This window comes from Conger conger, chromosome 6 (assembly GCF_963514075.1).
Source record: "Conger conger chromosome 6, fConCon1.1, whole genome shotgun sequence".
Taxonomy (NCBI): Eukaryota; Metazoa; Chordata; class Actinopteri; order Anguilliformes; family Congridae; genus Conger; species Conger conger.
In genome coordinates this window covers 41,805,566-41,831,741 of record NC_083765.1, presented here as the reverse complement: position 1 = coordinate 41,831,741, position 26,176 = coordinate 41,805,566, and the positions used below count along the sequence as shown (strand labels likewise).

Sequence of the window (26,176 nt, the reverse complement as noted above, 5' to 3'; positions counted from 1 at the left end):
TGCGCTAATGCGAAATCGTACTTATTCCATGTCTGCTGAGGAAATGTTTTGCAGGGCTTAAGTGTTAAATCGCGAGATCTTTTTAACCAGGGCTGTGCTGACTTCACGGAGGGCATTTGGTGAGAGTCATACGCAGAGGGCTTGAGGGGTAGACGGCAGACCAGGGGGGGAGGGGGGTGGAGGGGGGTTTGCTATCACGGAGGGGGGAGGGTGTTGCCAGGGGAGATTGGAATTGTGGACCAAGGGGTGAGGGAGATTACAATCGCAAAGGGCACCTCTACTTAAAGAAAATAACCAAAAATATCAGGGGCTATATGCTCTACCATATTGGTGTCTGTCTGAGCACATACCTGAATCTTTCTACAGGGCATAGTAGGCGGGGCACCCCTTGACTTTTTTGGGGGCCCTATGCAAATGTTATGCGGGGCCCTCTCCCCTAAAAAAAACTGTGAACGTGGCCCGGGGGCTCTGCCAGCAGGTATAAGACATGAAGGGGCCCTTTTGAGACTGGTGGGGCACTGTCTGTGCATATTGTGTATGGAACAGGTGGGGCCCTATGTGTGTGTACATAATGTGTACAGGACAGGATGGCCCTCGTGGTTGCTCTATTCAAGCCTACAGCCCTGGTTTCCTTATTCAAAACCAAAGTAAAGCCCAGTCCCAAGATGCAGGAATGGAAGACATATTCATCCATCTTACAAACCCACAGGCGATGAAGATAATCAGCTCTCCTTCCTGCAGTGCTGCACTATTTAATATCCGAGATGCGTTTCTCCTTTATCCTCACCTTTTGCCTTGGATTTCAATGTTGTGAAGGAGAGAGATTTGCAATCCTATGTCTATATCTGTCTGATATATTGGGAAGTACCTTTCCCATCTTGATAGTATATTTCATTTCAATAAATCTGTTACATTTCTGTCAGGGGGACTTAAATGGCAGACACATCCATCTTTACCATTATGAAACCCTGGGGTGCGTACATCATTATAATCACAATTTATGACCATTTCACAGACGCTTTTAGCCACTAACAAAGAAAGTGCATTTTCACATTGTAAGGCAAACAACACTGTAGCAAACACACTGTGGTTTGTAGGTGCTTAGTCCTACTGTAACCTTGTGTCAGTCAGGTGTCCTCAAAACAATTATGAAGCTTTTTATTATATAAATAGTACAGTAAAACGCTTTGGGATTGTGTGACTATATATCTTATATGCAGCTCAACATGGCTTCAGTGTTTCTTTAAAAACCATATCCCGTAATGGAAATTCATCCGTCGACTTGATAATTGTGCAGAATCTGCTGCAGTAGCCTACACCCCCAACCCCACAAGGCTGCAATATCAGCCTTTGAAAAGACGGTAAACTATCTGCCCCTGTTGAGATCGCTCACTTGGGTTCGCTTCTTTAATTTTCAGAATCATAATCAGCTTTATTAGCCAAGTGCGCACGCACTCCAGTGTCTTACAAACTGCAAAACAAGAAACACACAAGAGAATAAATATAAAATACCCTAATATAATAAGAGCACTCAGCTGAGGCAGCTATTCGTGACACCATCGTAATAAGATAATTTTAATATTTCCTCTCCTGCCGAATACTGCACAGAGGACTCTCCATAGCTCATGAAATTTTAACGTCCTCCGCCTTTGTTCTGCGGCGTTCGCCGCTCTACACACACCGCCCACGAACTCCCGTTGTGATGCGTCATGCCCAGCCCCGGCGAGCACGCATCTGAATGTCAAGGACAGGAAAGCGGTATCTGAGCGAGGACTGCCCCGGCCCGATAACGAGCCCCCGGCTGACTCGCTGGAGACGAACATGCGCGGGTCGCTTTGTTAGCTTTAATGGACTGCCGCTTTGAAAATGTCTCACCCCCTCCCGGTTCTCCTCCCTCAAAGTCATCAACACGTCTTCTAACGTCAATCCACGCTGAAAGAACTGAGCTACGGAATGATTCAGAGATTCATTGCGAGCAGTTGTTGGTGTAAATGTGCCGTGTGGCATTAATGTGGTTTTCACGCAGTCGGGGAAAAGGCTGTAAAAGTATTGAGACTCACAGACAGTGTCTTCTCGGGGTGAAGGCATCTCTGGACAGTTTTTTATAACATTGTTATGACACTACAATGGGTAGCCTATAGCCTACTAAAGGTTGTTCTTGTCAAACATATCCTTAATCTTCTAATCTGAAGAATAAAACAGGTTTTTATTTAGGCTACTAAAATACTAGTGAATTTGTGTATCTTGTCTTGTCTTAAGTCACATCTCAGTTGGAAGTGATCCACCCAGCCAGTCATACATCATGAAGCGTGATGAAATTTCAGACAGTGAACTTTGGCATGGTCCAAGGACATACCCAAGCCCCATCATTACATTACATTACATTACATGGCATTTAGCAGACGCTCTTATCCAGAGCGACGTACAACGAAGTGCAGATCAAACACAAGTACAAGTGCGAAGAGGACCTGAGAGGACAGTACAGTACAGTTCCGAGTCCTAGTGTAAACATACAGGTATAATTGGAACCCTTGAAGAATACATCAACTTCCAAACTAGCATACCACAGTTGACAGCTAGAATACCGTGAGTACAACAATACAATAGCTAATACAAAAAACAACAATATCTATACAACTATATAAGTGCCATTACAGTCTATGGCATATATAAGGCTAATCATGGTGGTGAGTTAGGGAGGGAAAGGTGTAGCCTGAAGAGATGAGTCTTCAGTCTGCGCTTGAAAGAGGTCAGAGACTCTGCAGTTCTGACATCCACCGGGAGGTCATTCCACCACCGTGGGACCAGGACAGACAGCAGTCGTGAGCAAGAAGTGCAGGTGTGGCGAGGGGGAGGAGTGGCAGAACGGAGGGGTCTTGCTGGTGTATAGGTCTTGATAAGTGATTGAATATATACAGGGGCTGATCCCTTAACTGCCTGGTACGCGAGCGAGTTTTTAATTTGATGCAAGCCATAACAGGCAGCCAGTGGAGGTTGCTGAGCAGGGGGGTGACGTGAATGTCTGGACCATTGCTTGGAGTAGGTGGTGAGAAAGGGTCGGATTCTCCAGATGTTGTACAGGAAGAACCTGCACGCCCGGGTCACCGTAGCGATGTTGTCGGAGAAGGACAGCCTGTTGTCCATCACCACTCCAAGGTTTCTTGCACTAGGGGATGAGGTCACTGTGGTATCCCCTTGTGAGATGGAAAAATCGGAGAAGGGAGAGGTTAGAGCAGGGATGAAGATTACCTCCGTCTTACCTGGGTTGAGCATCTTATCCTTCCCTTGCACCCCGATTCTTTCTGCAGCACTGACAGGGCGAGTGTGAATAGGGCACCAGTTAGTACTGCAGCATCAGAGCTAGCCAAATATTACATGCAGGAGACGCACTGCTTTTTGAAAACAATTAGCCACTTCCTACCACCCCCTCCTCCCCAAATATCTTCACCGGATACTCGAATTAGTCACCCCGGTTAATACAGAAGTAGAATACAAAAGTACACTGACTGTTTCACCGGAAGAGGACCCCGTTCCATGGCTGCTTTTTAATTGCACACAGGAAAATGTCCGGTGTTCAGCCTCCTCCAGTGGAGAACACTTTAAGAACATAAGAACGCATACTGATGAGAACAGGCCATTCAGCCAAACTGCACTCCTGATTCCCTTCCTCTGATAAAGCCCCTTGCAGGTTCAAGTAAACTCTTAGTTTGTAATTAACAGCTGGGTTAACTCTGAACATTTGACTGTGTGCCTATCTAAATCCTGCCTGTTCCTGTGTAACAGGGTGGTACTGTATTTTTGTGTTTGTCTACAGTGACTGTTACATGCACCCCCCCCTTACACACATCATCTTCATTATCATACACTCTGCTGTTTTTACAACATTCCTTCCCAAGGCAAACTGATGATGTAAAAGGAAATTAAACACAAGGGCCGTAGCAGGTAAATGGTTTATTAATGAGCATTTGAAGGGAATGCCACCCCTCCCTACACACACACAGCTTTGATTGGTCGCTGTGTGGGGCTCTGTGGTTGCTGGGTAGGAGAGTCATGTTGTTTCGCTGAGGGTACCTTCGCATCTTGACTCTGACTGATGACAATTGAATCCACATTAATTTACAAACTAAATAAACCTTTTCCAGTTTGCTTTTAGAGTGTGATCTCATAGTTTCCATTCAAATCTCTGAGAAAGGATGTACAGACATTCGTGGAATTGGATTTTTCTAATTTCCATGAATCACATAATCCTCTATTCAGATCCTTTATCAGTCTAATGGTTGGTCTGGACCACTGGATTTTGGATTTAAGATTTATTTTTTAAATTGTAACATGTTAAATTAAGAGAAAGGGCTAGAGCTTGCTAGCCAGCTAAACACCCATGGAGTGGCAGAATAACAAGGAGCAGAAAGGAGCTAATGCCTCATAGCTGTCGAGAAACAGCCTCGTTTTGGAGAACTGACTGATGTGAAAGTTGAGTGATTCACCATATTTTGCGCCAGAGGAGTCAGAGGAGAACAGAACCTTTTGAACCTCCTGAGTATGATTCCTCCTGGGGCTTCTTCCTCTTCTTCCAGCCAGGGAGTTTCTCCATTTTTGGGGGCAGGTCCAGTTTAAAGTTTACTGTGGCATATGTTTTCTGAAATATGCTGGCCTCCATGTTAATTCTGTTGCCTTGGCTCACACACTTGACTAGAGGTGGAACTGCACACACCCACATGCACACACACACACACACACACACACACACACACACATGTCGTGTGGCAAGGTTAATGAGGCAGTGCATACACATGCAGCCAGACTCAAGGTTGTTCATTAACACTCTGGCCCCCCTACACACACCGGTAAGCACGGCAACATGACATCACTAATTAAAGATACCCTTGAAAAGAGATAGTACCCCAAAAATAAAAATGGGGTATTTGTGATTGCCCTTTTTTGGGGGGATATTAGGTTGTACTTTTTTATTTATTTTATTTTTTTGTATTTAAACATCAATTTTAACTTAAGAAGGCAAGTGTTAACAAACAAAGTGACAGTTGGAAAACCTAGTGACAGTTTGAAGTGACAGTTGGAAAATGTTTTTTTAAAGATTGTGATGTTGCAGGGTGTTGGATCAGCCTGCTCTTAGCCTGGTTGTTGTTGTGTATGCTAATCTATTCACAGCTGCACCATCTTAAGGGATGCGTCCTGAATTCATGCATTTTCAAAGAAGGTATCGGCCACAGTAGCATTAGCTGCACGTCCCTGTGTGTTGTGGCAGGAAATGATGTAATGGACTCACAATTCATGCTGTGGGTTTGGGTCCCAGCAAGGCACTTAACTGAATCACCTGAATACAACATCCAGCTCTAGGGTTTAGGTTTAAAATGGCCAGGTTATGCATTAATTGCTCTGTAATGCCAAAATGTATGCCAATGTGTGACATAACATGCACATAGGAGTTGGCAGCCGAATTGATACAATTTAAGTTTATGTGTGTTACTTAAGCCCCTATTCTGCCTATTCACCCTGTATAAATCAGTTTTTTGTAGGTTATTAATACATAGTTTTCCATAGAAAACAAATTGCTTTCCAGCACACTCTGAATAAACGGTTCTTTGTCTTGTATTCACATTTTTAGTTATTTCTGGAACCCTCTATGGTGGGTGTTTAAAGTTGTTAGATTGAACCATATTGTCTGACAAAAATAGGTTTCTCTATGGAGGGGTGCATGACAAAGGCAGATCCGGTTCAGGACTTTAATTATTTCATTATCTGATTTGTATGAGCATTAGTTACAGCCACATACTGCATGTGTATCCTGCTGATTTTACTGTGCTCAAGTGGAGGAGAGAAGCAGTGTAGTTTATTGGGCTGTCAGAAAACTAACACTGCTGTATGGAGACGCAGAGGAAGCTTTCTGTTGAGGCTTCTAGTGTATAATCCCATAGTTTCCATCTGAATCTCTGAGAAAGAATGAAACAGACATTAATGGGGTTGGATCTGTCTCTTTTGTGCGAATCCCATAATCCTTTATCAGTCTGATGTTTGGTCTGGAACAGCGAATTATGGATTTAAGATTTGAATAAATGTAATCTGGTAAAATGACTACTGGAAATGGTTAGTATCTCTGGTAGGAAATGGCCGCCTCAGAGCTGAAGGAGGCCATCGTAATTGCAATGGAGACACCTCCAGTCCTCTCAATTTTAGGTCTCAAACCTGAGCCAAACGCCAACTGGCGAGAACCACTATGCACTGGGAGCCAAGTGGAGATGCTCAGAGGAGTGGTGGCAGGGCTCTGGTGGAACAGGGAGGCACATTTTTAAAGACATTGTGGAACCAAAAACCTCCATGTTGCTGTGCCTTGTCAGCTGTCAACAAGCCCAAGGATACTGTCAAGCACTTCTACCAATTAGGCATTTGGTAGGCTATGTCTAATTTGAGAAGTCATGTTGTGCAGTAGATAGGGGCCTGGTTTGTACCCAGAAAGATGTAGGTTTTGAATCCTGTTTGTGTATCTGCTGTTGTATCACTGATCAGGGAACATGTCTGAGTGAATATCGGACTATAAATGCATTACTTGAAAAATATATATGCCTGTAATGCACTCATGTTATCAGGGGACAGCCACTCTCTGCATAAGCACCCTCTAGTGGTCAATTTCACACCAACAAAGCTCCACTAATTGGATTAAACGTGAGAAAACCCAGTATGGATTGAGACCACTGTAGCCGTGGACACAGTCACTGTTGTGTGAACGCTAATGATGAGTCAGGAACATGCGCACCCCCTCATTTTAGTACCATTAAGGCTGAGGCACCTAATGAAAACATGTAACCTGAGTTACTAGCTTTTGAAACTACATATCTAGTGTGGAAAAGCACTCTCGGTGCTACATCACATTCTGGCTCTGGCGTTTTATCCAGTCTTCCTGGTCCAAAGTGCTCTCCTTCCCTCAGTCACGCCTGGAAGGCAGCTGCTGCCTCCAAGACTGCAAACAGCAGGTCCGCCCACGGGTTCAGCTCAGCCAACCACAGATGATGTGCTCATACTTCTTAGCAGGAAGTTTTGATTTTACATACTTTTAACAAGTGTGTCTACAGCTAGCTAAAATAGCTCTTTTTCTAATCTGTTGCTATTAGATTACTAGTACTAAAAGTAGCTGCTTCCCAGGCATCACTGAGGGAGGGAAAGCACCTTGGGGGTCTTCCTCCTGACAGTCCAGCACTTCATTAGCAGGCTTCTTTAGCCAGAGCTACTCACACGATGTATGTCTTAGCCCTGCATCCATCCACTTAAACAGCTGCATGATATTACTGAAGCAATCCAGGTTAAGTGCCTTTCTCACTGGCACTGCCCCCTGGGATTCAAACCCACAACCCCCGGCTTCACTAAGCATTGTGGGATAGTGCCTCCCCGTCGGGTCCTCCTCTGCTGGGGGTTACCAGAGCAATTAATGACCCTGCGCATCAGCACATGAAGTTAATAGTGAATAAATGGTGTATGTGATGCACCGATGCTATAGGTCTTGGAGTAGAGTACAAGAGTGTGAAATTACCATGTCGGGGCCTGTGGGATGCTTATTTCAGTTTAATCTGTATCTATGGCATGTCCCTATTTGATAGGGGTGTAATGATACAATGATGATCGATGATTGCTGTATCAGTTCAAAGGGCAACGGTCCGACCGAATCAATACAATGTGCAAAAATCAATTTGTAACTTGATGATTCATAGCAAAATATGTATCTACATGCATGTCCATAATCTAATGGCGGTTTGCTCTCTAGCCAACATCACTGTTTAAGTTTCCGATCCGACCTCACCATCGCTCGTGCGAGTGCCATTTTCCATTCCATTTTAACATTTTGCACTCTGAACCTGTTTGTTTTTATGTGTACAGTACGCTGTAACAGGATTGTGTTAGCACATTTTTCAATAAGGTTCATGAATTTACGAACTAACATGAATCATTAAGTAATGCATTTGTTCCCTACTAACTAATGTATTAGTTACATGAATATTTATACATTAGTAAACCACAGGAAAACGTATAATTAGTTAACCATTAACAAATACATTACATTACAACAGTTTTTTTGTTTTTATTTCAGTATGAATTGGCATAAATGAATGTCGTTGTTAATGTGAATTAATGATGTACATATACAAAAACTGTACACATTGACTAGTAGTTAGTAAACAACTACATGAGTTAATGCCAATTCATATTTGTATGAAAAAAAAGCAGTCAATGTATTTGTTTCCTCCAGAATTGTGTACTATGGTGGTGAAGCCTGAGGCTAGCACCCCTCTATTTGATGAACTAATCCAGTCTTTTGATCTGAAAATAGAGAAGGTGAGAGATTACTGATGGGAGGTATGTCGTAGAACGTCCCCTACGGAACATCAGATATAAGATACCCCTGTAGGTTCTAATTAACAATTTAATTATATTCAGTACACGGCTTAAGATATAAAAATTAATAATTCAAGCATTTACAAATTACATATACAAGTTCTGCATTACAATTATCCCATTCACAGCAGCCTTTTTGCATGTATGCCAAATGTAATTTACATGCAGTACAATGAACAGATTGTCTGTTAACCTGCTTTCAATAATAACATTTAACAAGGGCTGCATTTTTTAAATTATTACCCTTGTGGAAAGAAGCTAAGCCTCCTGGACATTGTTAATGCGTGGAATCTCTTCTGTTTCTGCATATAAGAGGGATCATTCACTGTTCTCTAAATGCCAATAACTTTTATGTATGTATGAAACCATTCAAATGAAGATTAACCAGAAGGCTGTGGTTTTGGATCCCACTCTTGGGATTCTTTTCTTGGGGGGTGAGGTGTCCTTGTGGAAGATTTAACCCTGAATAGGTCTGGGAACTGCTGAAATTAAACAGAGCAAACATGTGATTCTTGAAGGGATGTTTATAATGTTTATAATAGGATAATGTTATAATGTTTATACATATTTCTATCTTGATAAAGAAACACTCTAAGAGGGCACCAGCATATAGGCTATTGGCCTCAGTCCCTTTATAGTGCACAACGGGCATGCACACTGTTCTGAGCAAGAGGATTGGTAATTTTGGACAACCTCCCAGATACAAACAGCCATCTGCACTGCCTTTTCAATAATAAATGACCATTCGTCTGCACACAGAGGGATTGGGAGGTATGGATTCGGCACACAGCACACCAATCAGAACTACTGAGCCGAACACACTTTACGACCAAACTGTCAAATACTATTTTGGGCAGCTTAAACCATCAAGTAAAATGGAAGTCGTTCTCACAGCGATCGCGCCTCCGGTGCCCCGCTTCTGAAACACGACCTGCCGGAAAACAGGCGCCCCTGTTTTACACGATTTCTTTTGTGTTGCGATTTTTCCTTCCAAACAAGCCAGTAAACGTTACAGTCCTTTCGCTCTGCAGTGTTAACGAGCTTTTTTAGATTCAGGTGCGCTGGCCTGTCTGGGGCAGAGTTACTGCACAGGACCGGTTCTTTCCCCTCGCCGTACCTGCGTCTGATTAGATTCCGCCGTGTCCCTGGAGAACCTCCATCACTCCGCTGTCTGTGACCCTCTTAAACTGGCTGGTATTAACACGCTTCCTGTCGGCTAGACTGGGTTTCCCCCCTGCGCATTACAATCGAACATCTGCAGAAGGGTTTGGTCGCGATTTATTTTGGTGAAATTAAACTTCAAAGCGGTGACACGTGAGTGACAGCTGTATAAAGCTCTTGGAGTCCGCGGTCTGGGGAAACTGTATTCCATTTTAATGTGATGTGCCCATAATTAGGGGCTTTAAAGTTATATAGCCTACAGGATTAGAAGTCATCAGTAAACGACGAGAGAAATGAAGGCCTGATTTTAACATTGTACAAAACCAGTAGCCTAAAAATAAGCTATGCTTAAATATAACTTTTGCAATACTTTAATTAAAATCAGGTATTTGTAAAAAATAAAATAAAATAAAAAACAACAACAAAAAAAAACAAACACGAAATTTTTTTTCTTGCATGCAATTGCAGCAAGTATGAAGGGGTTCGCTTTTAATGAAAGCTAAACATGTTTATCCTTAAATCACCATAGCAAAGGATATGAGATTGATGGAACATTAGGCTAATATATACAAAAAACAATATGTTTTGGGGGAGGGTTATCTTAGCTTCCTGTAATCCAACTCCTGTTTACACTTTACTTGACAGGGCCCCCCTAACACCCTCTAAAATCCGCTAATGAAAAACGGAGGCTACACTCTCAAAACAGGTGTGTTAAAAGCAGCACAAACCTGTCTTTTTTATACACACTTCAATGTCTAGCTAAGGAAACGCATTTTGTCTTATTCATCTGTTGCTTTGCTTTTCTTCAACACAGAATTAATAAACATAGGCTATCGATGGTCTGCAGTTGGTCCACAAATAGGTGGCTCAAAGCATCCCGTAGTTACCACACAAGGGACGTGATGATGCTGAAGCTATTGCGGTATCTTATCAGGTCTCCAGTCGCTGAAATCCGAGCGAGCAGAGAAGTTAGAACTGCGGTAAACACGGCGATCCCCCGCTGATTCTGCGGTCGCCGGGCTCAGCCTGTATTCGACTCGCCCCGCCCCAAGGCTGGCTCCATCTGTCGCAGATATTGTGCCAGCTTGCGCGACAGGCTCCATGCTGTACGAGCGTGTTTCTGTTTTCCACAAAACACAGGTTACTTCCACGCTTTCAGAGACGGAAACCCACGCTTTGCCCTAATAAATCGGGTAGCGCACTGCGGAGAAGAACCAAGGCGTACGTGTTTTGCTCCTGTGCGTTATGGCCGCTGCAGCAAGCCGGCTTCTGAATGATAATAGCTCACAGCCAGGCCCTGCGATTCCGCAGAATTTCTAAAATTAGGTTTTATTTTTCGTGCTGGAATCAAATCATAGCTATACCCACTCATGGTTCCCCGTTCACATCGCCAACTAACCAATTGCAAGTTGCTGTTGAACTACAGTGGAAGTGTCTGAAATAAGGATTTTATTCTATACTAGGTACCTGACTGAGGTAATTGTTCCATTACCCTGTTTGTTGCAAGCCTCAACTACGGAATCAGAAACAATTAATATTTCTTGCCAAATTGTCGTTCAGACCAGATGTCTCAAAATCACCAGTAAACCTGTACTTGGACCCTGTGCGTGTGAAGAAAACACGATACATTTCTCTAGTCTGCCCTCTGCTGGGAAAACGACTGAACTGCTCTTTCCATTAAAAAAGGAGGACCTCTTTTAACCTTTCCTAGCCTATATCTGGTCATAATTCTCACACGACGTATTTGTGAATCCCTTGTTGAGAAAAAAAAAAGGATCATCTTCAGTTGATTCAGTTCAGTTGGTTAGCGTTCTGCCGCATTCTAGCTGCCGTTGCATCACAGGTGGGTGCTACACATTGGTCGTGGTTGAGGCGAGTTTCCCCCTAATCCATGTGCTTTGAGTGTGAGAAAAACTATACAAATGAAAGGAATAATAAATGCGAGGAATTAAAGAAGTGGCGTGTGTGTTCCGTGTGCTTCCTTGTCCGGCAGGCGAGCCTGAGTTCAAGTACATTGGGAACATGCACGGGAACGAGGCCGTGGGTCGCGAGCTGATCATCAACCTGGCGCAGCACCTGTGCAACGAGTACCAGCGCGGGAACGAGACCATCATGGACCTGATCCATGGCACCCGCATCCACCTCATGCCCTCCATGAACCCCGACGGCTTCGAGAAGGCCGCCTCTCAGGTGACGCAGCTACGCCCGTGACCATGGAGGACTGGGGATAAAACACACACACTGTAGAACAGAACTATGATAAAACACACACACTGTAGAACAGAACTATGATAAACCGCACACTGTAGAACAGAACTAGGATAAAACACACACACTGTAGAACAGAACTAGGATAAAACACTGTAGAACAGAACTAGGATAAAACACACACACTGTAGAACAGAACTAGGATAAAACACTGTAGAACAGAACTAGGATAAAACACTGTAGAACAGAACTATGATAAACCGCACACTGTAGAACAGAACTAGGATAAAACACACACACTGTAGAACAGAACTAGGATAAAACACTGTAGAACAGAACTAGGATAAAACACTGTAGAACAGAACTAGGATAAAACACACACTGTAGAACAGACAGGATAAAACACACACTGTAAAACAGAACTAGGATAAAACACACACACTGTAGAACAGAACTAGGATAAAACACACACACTGTAGAACAGAGGATAAAACACACTGTAGAACAGATAGGATAAAACACACACACTGTAGAACATAACTAGGATAAAACGCACTGTAGAACAGAACTAGGATAAAACACACACACTGTAGAACAGACAGGATAAAACACACACACTGTAGAACAGAGGATAAAACACACACTGTAGAACAGATAGGATAAAACACACTGTAGAACAGATAGGATAAAACACACACACTGTAGAACATAACTAGGATAAAACGCACTGTAGAACAGAACTAGGATATAACACACACACTGTAGAACAGACAGGATATAACACACACACTGTAGAACAGACAGGATAAAACACACTCACACACACACACTCAGAAGTATTGCGACAGTGACATAAGTGTTGTTTTGCCTTCACACTCTCATCTGCCAATCCCTGACCCGGTTTCCGCAGCAGCTCAGGCTGCTCTCACAGACTCTCTTAAAGGTGCTGGGTGTGAAAAGGCCCAAGCCAGGTGTGGCTTCAAGATAAAGTCCCATGAACGGCCCATAAACATCCCAAATCTAATTGTTAGCACCGATTCCCTGAAAAGGGGGATTTCTGTGGTGTTGATTACCTAAAATGGGGGCGGGGGGGTTGGTTAGTAGAGCGTGTGTGACTTGGCCCAGTAATCCCTTCGTGGGATTGGGGGGGGGGGGGGGGGGGGGTATTGTCAGGTGGCTGGAGGATATTTTTAAACCCTGAGCATGGGCTTAGGTTAATGAGTCCTCAGCTTTCTCTGCCTCATACTCTTATACACCTCCTCAGTCTTCTGTTTTCCCCTGTTCTTCTGTGTGTTTCTGTCTGTCCCACATACACTCATCTTAAGTCTGATACCTGTTATTTATAGTGTTGTTATGCCGCAAACAGAGATGCCGCTACAAACCTCACCATCTCCTCGAAATATATAAATGTCAAAATGACATACTTTAGACATAGTCTTGATGCTGTCTTTTTGACTCTTGTGTATATTTCTGTTCTTTGGTTTGTGAGATTAGAGGTTAAATAGGCAGCATGTAATTATGTCCAGAGTGGAAGCTTTCTTTTCACTGCTGGACAATTCTTTATAATGACCCAATAATGGTAGTGGCTAGGGTGAAATATTTATTTTAAAAGGCTTCACTGGTAGAGAATATGTTCACTGTTCAGTATTAGCAAAGCATCCAGCAAAACATTCAAACATGAACAAAGACATATATGGCTATACGTACATGACATCTCTCTCTATACATGACTAATATAGTATGTTACACTTTTTCTCTCTCCCGCTTTCGCCCTCCTCTCTCCTTCTTTCCTTCCCTCCCTCTCTCCTGACCGTGCAGCCGGGGGAGATGAAGGACTGGTTCGTGGGCCGCAGCAACGCTCAGGGCATTGACCTCAACCGGAACTTTCCGGATCTCGACCGCATCGTCTACATGAACGAGCGCGAGGGCGGAGCCAACAACCACCTGCTGAAGAACATGAAGAAGGCAGTGGACGAGAACACCAAGGTAGGCGGGTCGAAACCCGGAGAACAATATGACAGTAGGAACCCATGTGATTCCATAGAAGAACCCTATCTAGTACTTCACCACTATGACCATAAAGGGTTCCATAAAGAATTAAAAAAGGTTCCTCTATGGAGACAAGCAAAACAACCTGTTCAAAACCCCTTTTCTGGGTCAGTTCCATTTCAATTTGGTCAATTCCAAAAATGAAATGAACGTCAAGTAATGCATAGTACAAAAAATGGATGATATAAAATCTTATACCCATTTTTCAATTCATACACTCAATTCCAGTTCACTTCCCTGAAATAAAATGGAGTTGAGCCCACCCCTGTCAAAAAATGTGACCATGTAGGATTTATTTTGTTAGGATGACAAGATATGATAGCGGAGATATTGTAAATATGCTGTAACCGTGGTAATAACAGTCATTACTGTCCCCACCCGCTCCAGCTTGCCCCTGAGACCAAGGCTATCATCCACTGGATCATGGACATTCCCTTCGTCCTTTCAGCTAACCTTCACGGCGGAGACGTTGTGGCGAACTACCCTTACGACGAGACACGCAGCGGCAAGTTTGACTCACACATGCGCACACACACACACACACACACACACATGCACACACACACACACACACTCACACACACACACACACACACTCACACACACACTCACACACAAACACACACACACACACACACACACACACTCACACACGCACACACACACACACTCACACACAAACACACACACACACACACACATGCGCACACACACACACACACACACATGCACACAGACATGCGCACACACACACACACACACACACACACACATGCACACACACACACACTCACACACACATACACACACTCACACTCACACACACACTCACACACAAACACACACACACACACACACACACTCGCACACACACACACACACATATGTTCTGTCGTTTCAGCATGCTAACAACACAGAGCCAGGCCAGCTATGACCAGCTTGACCAGTCTGAAATGACCAGCTACCAGCTCTTTCAGAACCTAGCTTGAGCTGGTCAAACCATGTTGAGTATGAAACTGGTCTGAGCTGGTCAACCAGCTACCAGCTGGTTCAAAACCTAACTTGAGCTGTTTTTTTATTCTGTTTGCCCTCTGCATTTGACTCTGCCCACGCATTTCAGCCTTCAAAACTAAACCTTTACTGCAGCCTTTTCAGTTTCTGTTTTTGCAGGAGCCAGACAAAAGTTGGCATGACCTGTTTTTACACAAATATACTCTGTAAACACAGCCATGTAATTTAGCGCGCTGCAAAAAAGGGTACAACTCCTGGTTGAACTGAGAGAAGGGCGGCTCTTTGTACATTCACTCTGAGCACTTTCACTTGTTTACTGCAAAGGTTTACAGTGCTTTGACAGCTGGGTGGAAAAACACAATGAAACAGAATAATGTGTCCCAGATGCGGAGGCAGGTGTACACAGCAGGCCGGTCACATGACCTCGGGTCTGCGGTGAGCTACATGAAAGAGGACGCGAGACAAAGGGGCCGTGCCACTTTCTGTTACCTCCAACACTGAAATAAAGCACTGTCTATTGATTTCTTTTTTTTGCCCTGACAGTACGTCAATTGAAATTTCATTTGCGAATCTCCAACCATGTAAAACGTTTCTTCGATTTTGCAGCTTTGGTGTGTGTTTACATTTGTCTAATTTCAAATGTGATGGATGAAATTTGAATCGCATGAAACCCTCTCAGGTCATTCCCTGTGATCACTGGGATGTGTAGTCTATATTCTGGCAATTAGATCTCTATACATCTCTAGTTTGTCACATTATGGAAAAAAGATGTGATTTAAAGCTCCCTTAGTTGTAGACAGTTTTACCAGTTTACCCGAAGGGATTTTCAGACCAAAACTACATTTAAAATATTATATTGTCTCCTTCTTTGAAAAGAAGGTCGATGCTATTCGCAATTCCTTCTCCCAACCCTCCACCCCTGCTGACCCTCCTACCCTCCCCAACTCCCTAACCTCCTTTTCTCCCCTCTCTGATGCCGACACGCTGAAACTCCTTACTTCCCACCGCCCAACCACCTGTCCTCTTGACCCCATCCCCTCTCCCCTCCTACAATCTATATCTGAGGACATTCTCCCTTTTCTCTCCTCTCTAATCAACACCTCCCTCTCTTCCGGCACCATGCCCTCTTCCCTGAAGAGGGCCAGAGTCACTCCCCTCCTCAAAAAACCTACTCTCGATCCCTCTGCCCTGAACAACTACCGGCCTGTCTCTCTTCTTCCCTTTCTCGCTAAAACCCTGGAACGGGCGGTCTGCTCCCAACTGTCCACTTATCTTCTCCACAACAATCTCCATGACCCCAACCAGTCTGGCTTCAAGAGTGGCCACTCCACTGAAACCGTCCTGCTCGCGGTCACTGAGGCACTCCACTCTGCTAAAGCAAAATCCCTCTCCTCTGTCCTCATCTTCCTCGACCTGTCGGCCGCCTTCGATACAGTCAACCATGAGATTCTGCTCTCATCGCTGTCTGGGATGGGTGTCACAGGTTCTGCACTCGCTTGGTTTTCCTCCTACCTCTCTGGTCGCTCCTACCAGGTGACTTGGAGGGGCGCACTCTCCGACCCTCAACCCCTACGAACTGGAGTCCCGCAGGGCTCGGTTCTTGGGCCTCTCCTCTTCTCGCTATACACCATGTCTCTTGGTTCTGTTATCTCTTCCCACGGCTTCTCTTATCACTCCTACGCTGATGACACCCAACTCTTCATTTCCTTCCCCCCCGACACCCAAATCACCACACAGATCTCTGCCTGCTTGGCTGATATCTCTGCATGGATGACTTCCCATCACCTGAAGCTCAACCTTGCCAAAACTGAGCTTCTCTACATCCCTGCTAAGTCCTCTCCGTCAATCGACCTCTCACTGACTGTGGAGGACTTTGTAGTTTCCTCCTCCCGCACGGCAAAGAATCTTGGGGTGACTCTTGATAACTGCCTCACCCTGGCTCCACAAGTATTCTCCACTGCCAGAACCTGCAGGTTCTTTCTGTTTAATATACGCCGCATCCGTCATCTCCTGACGGAGAAAGCCACCCAGCTCCTAGTCCAGGCGCTCGTCATTTCCCGCCTGGATTACTGCAACTCCCTCCTAGCCGGTCTCCCAGCGTGCGCCATCAAGCCCCTCCAGCTGGTCCAGAATGCTGCAGCCCGCTTGATCACCAGTCAGCCCAGGTCGGCTCATGTCACCCCGCTTCTCATTGGCCTCCACTGGCTTCCTATTGCCGCACGCATCCGATTCAAGGCCCTAGTGTTGGCATTTCAGGCTGCTAAGGGGACTGCCCCACATTACATACAATCGCTGATCACTCCCTACTCCCCAGCTAGACCACTCCGGTCTGCCAGCTCTGGTCGCCTTACGATTCCCTCTCTACGGGCACCTGGCGGTCGAGCTGCACGTTCACGCCTGTTTTCCGTTCTGGTTCCTCAGTGGTGGAATGACTTGCCTACCGCTGTCAGGACAGCAGAATCCCTCCCCCTATTTCGACGCAGACTCAAAACACACCTCTTCAAACTCTACCTTAGTCCCCCCTCCTGATTTACCCCGCCCCCCCCTTCTGATACCCCTATCCCTGTCTAACCCCCCCCCCCCCCCAAAAAAAAAAAAAAAAAAAAAAAAAAAATTGCACTTATGATGACGACTATATGTTTAGAACAGCAGTCCACGTGTATTTTCCTAGTTCTGGATGTGATGCTTTGACTTGTGGTAGAACCTATGAACTTGTAAGTCGCTTTGGATTAAAAGCGTCTGCCAAATGACTAAAATGTAAATGTAAATGTAAATATCCAAATTCAATTGAACATCTGTTCTACTATTTGGCAGTTAAATGTTTCTATTTTATTTTGTACATGTAAGGTAATTGCTGTGTTGTTTTTTTGTACATGTAATAATAATGTGAAAAAATGGGTTAGGTTTTTTTTTTTTATAGTTTAGCTTTTATCTGGTTGTTGCATTGTCCTGCTACTGCAACAACCAAATCTAGAATGTAATTACATTGCATTGTCGTACTGTGTGTGAGTGGATTGAACATACTCTAACCGTACCCCCCCTCCTCACAGGCTCTACCCACGAGTACAGCGCTAGTCCTGATGATGTCACCTTTAAGAGCCTGGCCCGTGCGTACTCCAGCCTGAACCCCGTCATGTCCGACCCCAAACGCACGCCCTGCCGCAAGAACGACGACGACAGCAGCTTCCTGGACGGCATCACCAACGGAGGGGCGTGGTACAGCGTCCCCGGAGGTCTGTTACCTGCCACAGCGCTCACACTGAGCAGACTGTGTGTGTGTGTGTTTGTGTGTGTGTGTGTGTGTGTGTGTGTGTGTGCGTGTGTGTGTGTCTGTGTGTGCGCGCGTGTGTATGTGTGTGTGGTGTGTGTGTGTGTGTGCGTGTTGTGAGCGGCGGCTGCTGAAGGATTAGCCCTATTGGTTTATTGCCTTTACCCAGAATGCATCACTGCAGCTGGTCTCACAGGATTTCAGCTCTCTTTAAGCAGTGAGCCCTCCCAGACCTCCAGTGCACGGGTTCAGCTGTTAGGGGAGTCAGGAGGTTAAGTGTGTGTAGACATGCCAATGTCTCTGCCCTCCAGGCCCAGTGTAGAGCTAGCCTCAACCAAGAGAGATCTGAATATGGATGTCAACCTCATAATAATAATAATAATAATAATAAAATAAAATAAAAACCTTTTTTTACAATGACATTTGTCATTAGGCGCTGCCTGTTCTAGAACGTGATACACGGCGCATTCTAGAATGCTCTGGATTGACTGCTCTAGAATGAATGAACTGCTTATTCTAGAACGTGATGAATGGCATGTTCTGGAATGTGCTGTACTGCTTCTTGGGCGTGTGTGTTTGAGTGTGTCTCTGCCGATCTCTGACCTCCCGATCCTCCCGTCTCTGTTTAGGAATGCAGGACTTCAACTACCTCAGCAGCAACTGCTTCGAGATCACTGTAGAGCTGAGCTGTGACAAATTCCCCCCAGAGGACACCCTGAAGCAGTACTGGGACCAGAACAAGAACTCCATGGTCAACTACATCCAGCAGGTATGGCCTAGAGGCTGTTGTATGTGAAAATCCCAGAAGATCTGATACCCACATAGACCCTGTCTGGCACCAACAATCATTCCACGGTCAAAGTCAGTTAGATCACATTTCTTCCCCATTCTGACATTTTGGTCTGAAAAACAGCTGCACATCTTGACCATGTTTGCTTTTATGCATTTAGATGCTGCCACATGATTGACTGATTAAATACTTGCATTAGCAAGCTGGCGTACAGTTCTACCTAATGAAGTGCTCACTGAGTGTATATTTACATCATATATTTACACATATCTCAAATATATTGTGAAAATACAGTAAATTTAAATATACAAAATGTGCTGCTTTTGCATATTTATATGTATTTACATATATTTAAATATAATAATGTAGTGAGGCATTTGTGTGCATTTCATACATGTATTTTAATTATATTCAAATCGATTTTTAATTTTGCACCATATATTTACTTTTCTATGTGGGTGCAGATTCCATTCAAGTAACATTCAAGTAATTATCTGTGTAGCACAGAACTTACATGCCTTGAAAGTGCCATTATTCGGCCTATGAATCTCTTGCAGAAGGCACATTTCCACATGACTGTGTGCTGTGTTTGCTCTGAGAACAGTGGAGTGCAGTTGTCTCTGTCACACAGATCCACCGCGGGGTGAAGGGCTTTGTGCGTGACCTGCAGGGGAACCCCCTCTCTAACGCCTCCATTTCTGTGGAGGGCCTCGACCATGACATCACCTCTGGTAAACTCTGGATTATTCTGTATACTGTAGAATATCCAAACCTGCACACGGCACATCAAGTACCTGTACTATATAGTGTCTTGGCATTATCCGCAGTGTTGCGTTGTTTATTTCTGTAAAATGTTTGTGCCAGCCAACCGTATCCCCCACAAATATCCATATTTTTCTCTGTGTGGGAGGGATGTTCTCTGCCTCAGTACGGCAATAGTAGGCCAATGTATTGATATGCACTTAGTGTTGCTGACACCTAGTGGTGAGTAAAAGTATGACAATTTTAGGTTGCGTTGTAGAAGAGATGCGCAGTATGTCGTGACCAGAGAACTGCTGCACATCTGCTATTTCTGCAGTTCTGAGATAATGAGCTTTAAGGATATTATCATTCCTATCTTGTCATTGTTTTATCACTTAGAACTTCTCAAAAACTGGAATTACACCCAGATTATAATGAATTTATTGTTTTTAAATTTTTTAACACCACACACATGTAAAAAATTATAAATACAGTATTTCTTTAACATAAAATAGTGTTCTGTAAATCTAACATTAAAATATTAAAATTTCTAAGATGGCTCACATAGTGATAACACCATGAATAGGTCTTTTCGTGCTCAAAGAAGTGAATTGTGTGGAGATGGGGAATTTGACCATCGCCATCTGTGATTGCAGCCAAGGACGGAGATTACTGGCGACTCTTGGCTCCCGGGAATTACAAAGTGTCAGCCTCAGTGCCCGGATACCTCACTGTGATTAAGAAAGTGGCTGTTCCCTACAGTCCTGCTATGAGGGTGAGCACATACCTGCGAGGACCACAGTGCTCTGCTGCTTTGCAGTGTGCGCTGTCCCTCTCTTAGCATTGCTGCTGTCTTCCCATTAGCATTCTACTGTAGAATATAGCACTGTCTCTCCATTAGCATTAATGCTGTAGCATATAGCATTGTCTCTCCATTAGCATTGCTACTGTAGAATATCATGCTGTCTCTCCATTAGCATTGGTGCTGTAACATAGTGCCCTCTCTCCATTAGCATTGGTGCTGTAACATAGCGCCCTCTCTCCATTAGCATTGGTGCTGTAGCATAGTGCCCTCTCTCCATTAGCATTGGTGCTGTAACATAGTGCCCTCTCTCCATTAGCATTGGTGCTGTAGCATATAGCGCTCTCTCTCTATTAGCATTGCTACTGCACTGGCTCAGGAGGTAAGAGCAGTTGTCTGGCGGTGGGAGGGTTGCCGGTTCGATCCCACCCTGGGTGTGTGGAAGTGACCCTGAGCGAGTGTGCGAATGGGTGAATGAGAAGCATCAATCGTACAGCACTATGGATAAAGGCGCTATATAAATGCCAGCCATTTACCATTTCCCATTTACATACATGTATGTGGAAGCCTTTCTTTCATTATTGTTCTGATGAAGATGATGATGATGATGATGATGATTATTATTACTAATTATAATAAATATATCTTTTTGTGCCCAGCTGGACTTTGATTTGGAGTCTTTGGTGGAGAGGAAGGAGGAGGAGAAGGAAGAGCTGATGGACTGGTGGAAGATGATGTCTGAAACGTTGAATTTCTAAAGGCACACAGCACACGTCCTCGTAGCATCAGTGTGTCGGTCACCCCAGTGTAAAGATACTGTCGTCATATTTGTTCAGTCTTTTTCTGTTCGATTGATTATATTATCCGAGTTGTGATTGGAATTATTGAGCTGCTTGTATGGTTCTTTGTTAAATTTACAAAAAAGAATAATAATAATTCTGTTTCCCACCGCACGGACAACTGCTGCGGAATACAGCACAAGCGGTTGTCACTAAAGGCACAGACGCCATCTTTGTTTAATTTTCCTGTGAGATTGTATTATTTCTGATCCATATTAAACACTACACAAACCATAGATCAGCATCGAACTGTGTACCCCCTGTGTATAGGGCACTATTGTGTGGAATGTATGTGTGAAGAATGATACTGGTGTTAAAGCCATTTTAAAATACACTTATATATAAATATATAAATATACACTTAGAAAAAAAAAACAGCATTTCAGCGTTCTGCTCTGGACTACTTTGTTACCCATGCATTTCAGTGATAAGAAATTACAGAATTTTGATATTCACAAAAACGTAGAGGAATTGTAAATCCAAGTGATTAAGAAAATAGAAGTGGGTTTGTTGCAGATTATTTTGTTCCTGTTGTACATTTAAGTTAAGCATTTGGGGAAAAAAAAGATAATCATGTGTATTAAACTATAGTGTGTACTTGGGTTGCTGTGTTCTCTGTTTTCAACTTCTGCTTTGGTCTCCCTTTTGCATTTCCGCTGAGGGAGAGGTTAGGTTTTTGTATAGAAACGAGAGTTGTGTAAACTCGAGTACGACACAAGAGCAAGACTATCACTGAAATAGCAGCTGTCACTCATATACTCTATATTTTTGTCGCGCGATGTGTTTAGAAAGTCTCCGTTAGTGATGGTCAGCATATCCGTTTTGTCATGACAGGAGGCAGAGAAGATCTCAAGCACTTAGCATGCACGCGTGTGTGCTCATAGGCAGATGGTCTTTTCACAAAGAAAGACCATTACTTACTTCTGACATATCACTCATCTGAAGTTTGCCGCGTCTGCCTTGCTGCAGAATAGACAAGGTTTCAGTTACGCTGCTGTTCCTCAGATCACATTAACAGCACAATGACAGCACAGGAGGAAGAGGTATTCTGGAATGAAATAGTTTTTTTTTCCTCCAATAACTGCTGACTGAAATTTCCATGAATGTAAGAAGAAATAAACTGCGCTGGAGAAAGATCATGAATTTAAAGATGAAATAAACCCCCCTGTTTATGTTGTCATTCAAGTATGGATATCTTTGTGAAATATGTGGTTTTTATTTTATTTTATTTTTTAATTACTTTTTGGTTCTGTTTCGGTTATTGTGTTGTAAAATTTAAGCACTGTGTACTATTAAATGAAACATTAAAGTGGATTTTAATGCTTACGGTAGGATCCTTCGACCCAGTTGGCAGCTGTAATCGTGAGTGTACCACATTATTTTTGGGCGTACCAATTAGCCTAGTACACCCAGTATCGCATGCCACTGGCCAGGATGTGCCTGTTCCCTGACATAGTCACATTTTACATGAAATGCTCCTATGACTGCAGGTTTTACCAACAATGCATCACACTCCTGATCATAAGGATATGATGTGCCATTTCAGGATGACAGAAACTCCCAGACAGGATGGCAGCAGCACATCTGATAAGAATGAACAATGTTATTACAATGCCTTGCTGGCAGAACATCAATATTGTGATGCAGCATTTGACTGAGAGCTGAGTACGTGTCAGCACTAGGCCACTGTCTGACAGGATATCAACACCGTGGTGCAGAATTTCACAGAACTGTCTGACTGTGTGTCAGCAATATTGTATTTTCTGACTGATATCAACATGACAGTGCAGCATTTAACAGACTATCAGTATTTTTATGAGAAGATATTCATCTTACAGTATCTCTCTATCTACATGCTACTTTACTATATAAATGGATAACACTTATATTGTGTCTTTTCTCAAACCTGAAAGCAGTGGAGTGGGGGACTCATCTCAAACACCACCAGTGCGTAGCACCCACCTGGGTGATGAAACGGCAGCCATTTTGTGCCAGAGTGCTCGTCACACACCAGCTGAGTTGCAGAGGGAGATGATTATTAAGCCAATTAAAGCATATTTTGTAATTAATTATTAACAGAGAAACCAAAAATGAGATATATCTGCAGAAACGCATCACACAGCACTGCAGCGACTGAGTGATATCCTAATTATTCTAATTACATCACAATGCAATGCACTAATTACATTACAATGCACTTAAAAATGAATTATTAAATGACAATTACTACTTAAAATCTATATACCAGACATCATCAACTCAGGCCCTCAAATCCAAATAGAGCCCCGGTTTTCTTTTCTCCCAGTTAATTACTGCTACTGATAGGCCAGACTCCCAGGTAAAGGGAGGGTGGAAAACCAGCAGTTCTTTGCCCTCGAGGACCGCGTTGCTGATCCAGGCTATATAACTAATAATCTTCCACATGACAAATTGAACAAATTAAAAGTAGAATAATAGGAATATTGAATCCAAAAGAGTCTAAAGTAAAGATTTATATTTCATGCTCTCCGAAACTCTAAATACCAGTGCACATAACATAAATAAACATGGGAGTAAGACCAAAAAAACCAGCAACAAAAACGAATAAATCAGCATTATAACTTAAGCACGCACTTAATCAAATTAATGCTCATCAGTCAAGTCAAATTAAATGCTAATAAAATGAATTAATTGATAGCCCATATATTGATTATGGCAAGGTTACGCCAAATGATGAAAACAGCTTTCTAATGCAAACCAGCTCAGTGATATATTTAGTGCTGCACCCACAAGTTAGATCAATGAAAAGAACTCTCCCACCATTCATCACCAGTTACATTAGCATAGCTTTGCTCAATAACATCGACAATGTCTAATGAAAGAGCCTAAGAACAGGGGGGGGGGATGCGTTTGGGCAGAAGACACACAGGGGCACAGAACGCATACCCTAAAACACATTGCTAAAAGTGCTAAAAGTGTTTAAAATTGTGAAGTTTTACGTCATATTATATTGCAATATCAGGGGTGCCCAATCATGTGCTGAGAGTATGCTAGTTTTCATTATGAACAATCACTACACCAGCTCATCTGACTGATTAGCACTTCAACCAGAGAGGTGGGAACTAGTTATTAAAATTAGCCGGTGTGGTGTTTGGTTGGAATGAAAACCTGCCTACCCTAGGCTGTCCATGGCCCCTGCTGTACATCAAAAAAATGCACCCAATAAGTCAGTATCTCACTGTACCACTAGGGGGGGGGCAAGGCCAAAAGTGACTGAAGGCTGTTCCAGTAGGACAGCGGAGGTAGGTACGGTAGGCCCAAGTTTTTAACGCAAAAATTAAATGTGACAGAGTAGGGGGGCAATGAGGCACAGAACTTTGAGTCAACAACTGCTAAATAAATCAGAAACACCCGTGTTACTTATTATGCATACATAATGCCGCCATTTTGTATTTTTCCTGTTTACTACTTACTGTACTTGGGACAACCAATGAAACGTTGTTTATTGGCGACCGTGGGTGCAATGCATAACATTCTTGCAATACTTCATGCACACACTGCACCAGCAAAATAAATAAATAGATAAATACATAAATAAGCAAGGTTATGTATCTCACAAAATCATCAAAAACAATCAGATGGAAGCTACACAAAATGTCTGCTGTAGATGTTCCGTTTTCTCTCTGGCTTTGATTCAGCTATTTCAGTTCACAGACTTATGGAGTTTGCCTTCAGAAAGTCTTAACTCAGACCTTCAAGGGAAAATTCTTTTTCCAGTTAAAAAGGCAAGTCACAGACACCATAATCATACCATTTTCTAAATATAAAACAATGTTTGTTTGTATAACGGAGGACTAAACCACTGCCTTAAATCTGTTTGCGATTTAAAGTAATAAAACACTTCTTTATAGCTTGATTGAATAGTTCCCTTAATGTGGAAAACAGTGATCATCTCCAAAAATACACACCAACAACAACACGGCATTTCTGCCTGGGTAAAGCTGTTACCCACACACACACACACACAGACACACGCACACTTGCACGCATACACACTCACACACACCTCCGCACACAGCCACACACACACACATAAACCCACACACAAACATACGCACATACACTCACACCCCTCCCCCCAAACACACACATGGACACAGATATCCACACACAGACACACACACATGCATGCACGCACGCATGCATGCACACACACACACACACAGACACCCACCCACACACACACACACACACTCACACAACTCCCCCCACATACACACACCTCCACACACAGACACACACACTTGCATGCGTACACACTCACACACACATGCACCCACACACACACATACACACACACAAACTCACACCCCTCACCCCCCAAACACACGCACATACATGCACTCACGCACACACACACACACACACACACACATAAACACACACATATTAAATTTCAGAGGTACAAGGCAAATGCCTTCTTTTCTGTATTCATTATTTTCAAGTTGCTAAGCAACACAAATCCTGAACTAGAGTTCAGCAGAGGGAGCTACACTCAAACACTCCAGACCACCATGCCCACAGGAGCTCAACACTCTGGGACATATTTAGCCAAAGCACTGCACTGTGGGTAATTTCATCCCAAGAGACTGTGGATTTCATCACCATTTGTCCTTTGACTGCGAGTCAGATTGAAGGAGAAACATTGCTTGATGCTTGAAAATGATCATTTTAACAGTGTTACCCACAAAGGGATGTGTGGGTGCTGGTTTGTGTTTTGTTTATTAGTTAACATGGCTCATCTCTCTATGGCCCATCCTGCATTTGAATAATAATAAAAACAATATCAACAATATTACTTTGTACCATTCCAAATAATACTAATACAACTCTTGATAATAATAATAATGTATCAATCTCTATATACA

General features: G+C 43.4%; 1 protein-coding gene across 1 annotated transcript in view; it reads left to right on the top strand.

Moving 5' to 3' along the window:
* The window catches only part of cpe (carboxypeptidase E), a 36,108-nt gene extending 13,513 nt beyond the window's left edge, over nucleotides 1-22,595 (top strand). Inside the window, exons 2-9 of the mRNA XM_061245588.1 lie at nucleotides 11,555-11,751; nucleotides 13,588-13,755; nucleotides 14,206-14,323; nucleotides 17,880-18,062; nucleotides 18,727-18,866; nucleotides 19,519-19,618; nucleotides 20,285-20,403; nucleotides 21,090-22,595. Coding sequence (XP_061101572.1) covers nucleotides 11,555-11,751; nucleotides 13,588-13,755; nucleotides 14,206-14,323; nucleotides 17,880-18,062; nucleotides 18,727-18,866; nucleotides 19,519-19,618; nucleotides 20,285-20,403; nucleotides 21,090-21,188 — 1,124 coding nt within the window. The 3' untranslated portion in view covers nucleotides 21,189-22,595. The remainder of the gene's footprint in view (nucleotides 1-11,554; nucleotides 11,752-13,587; nucleotides 13,756-14,205; nucleotides 14,324-17,879; nucleotides 18,063-18,726; nucleotides 18,867-19,518; nucleotides 19,619-20,284; nucleotides 20,404-21,089) is intronic.
* Nucleotides 22,596-26,176: the final 3,581 nt, after the last annotated feature.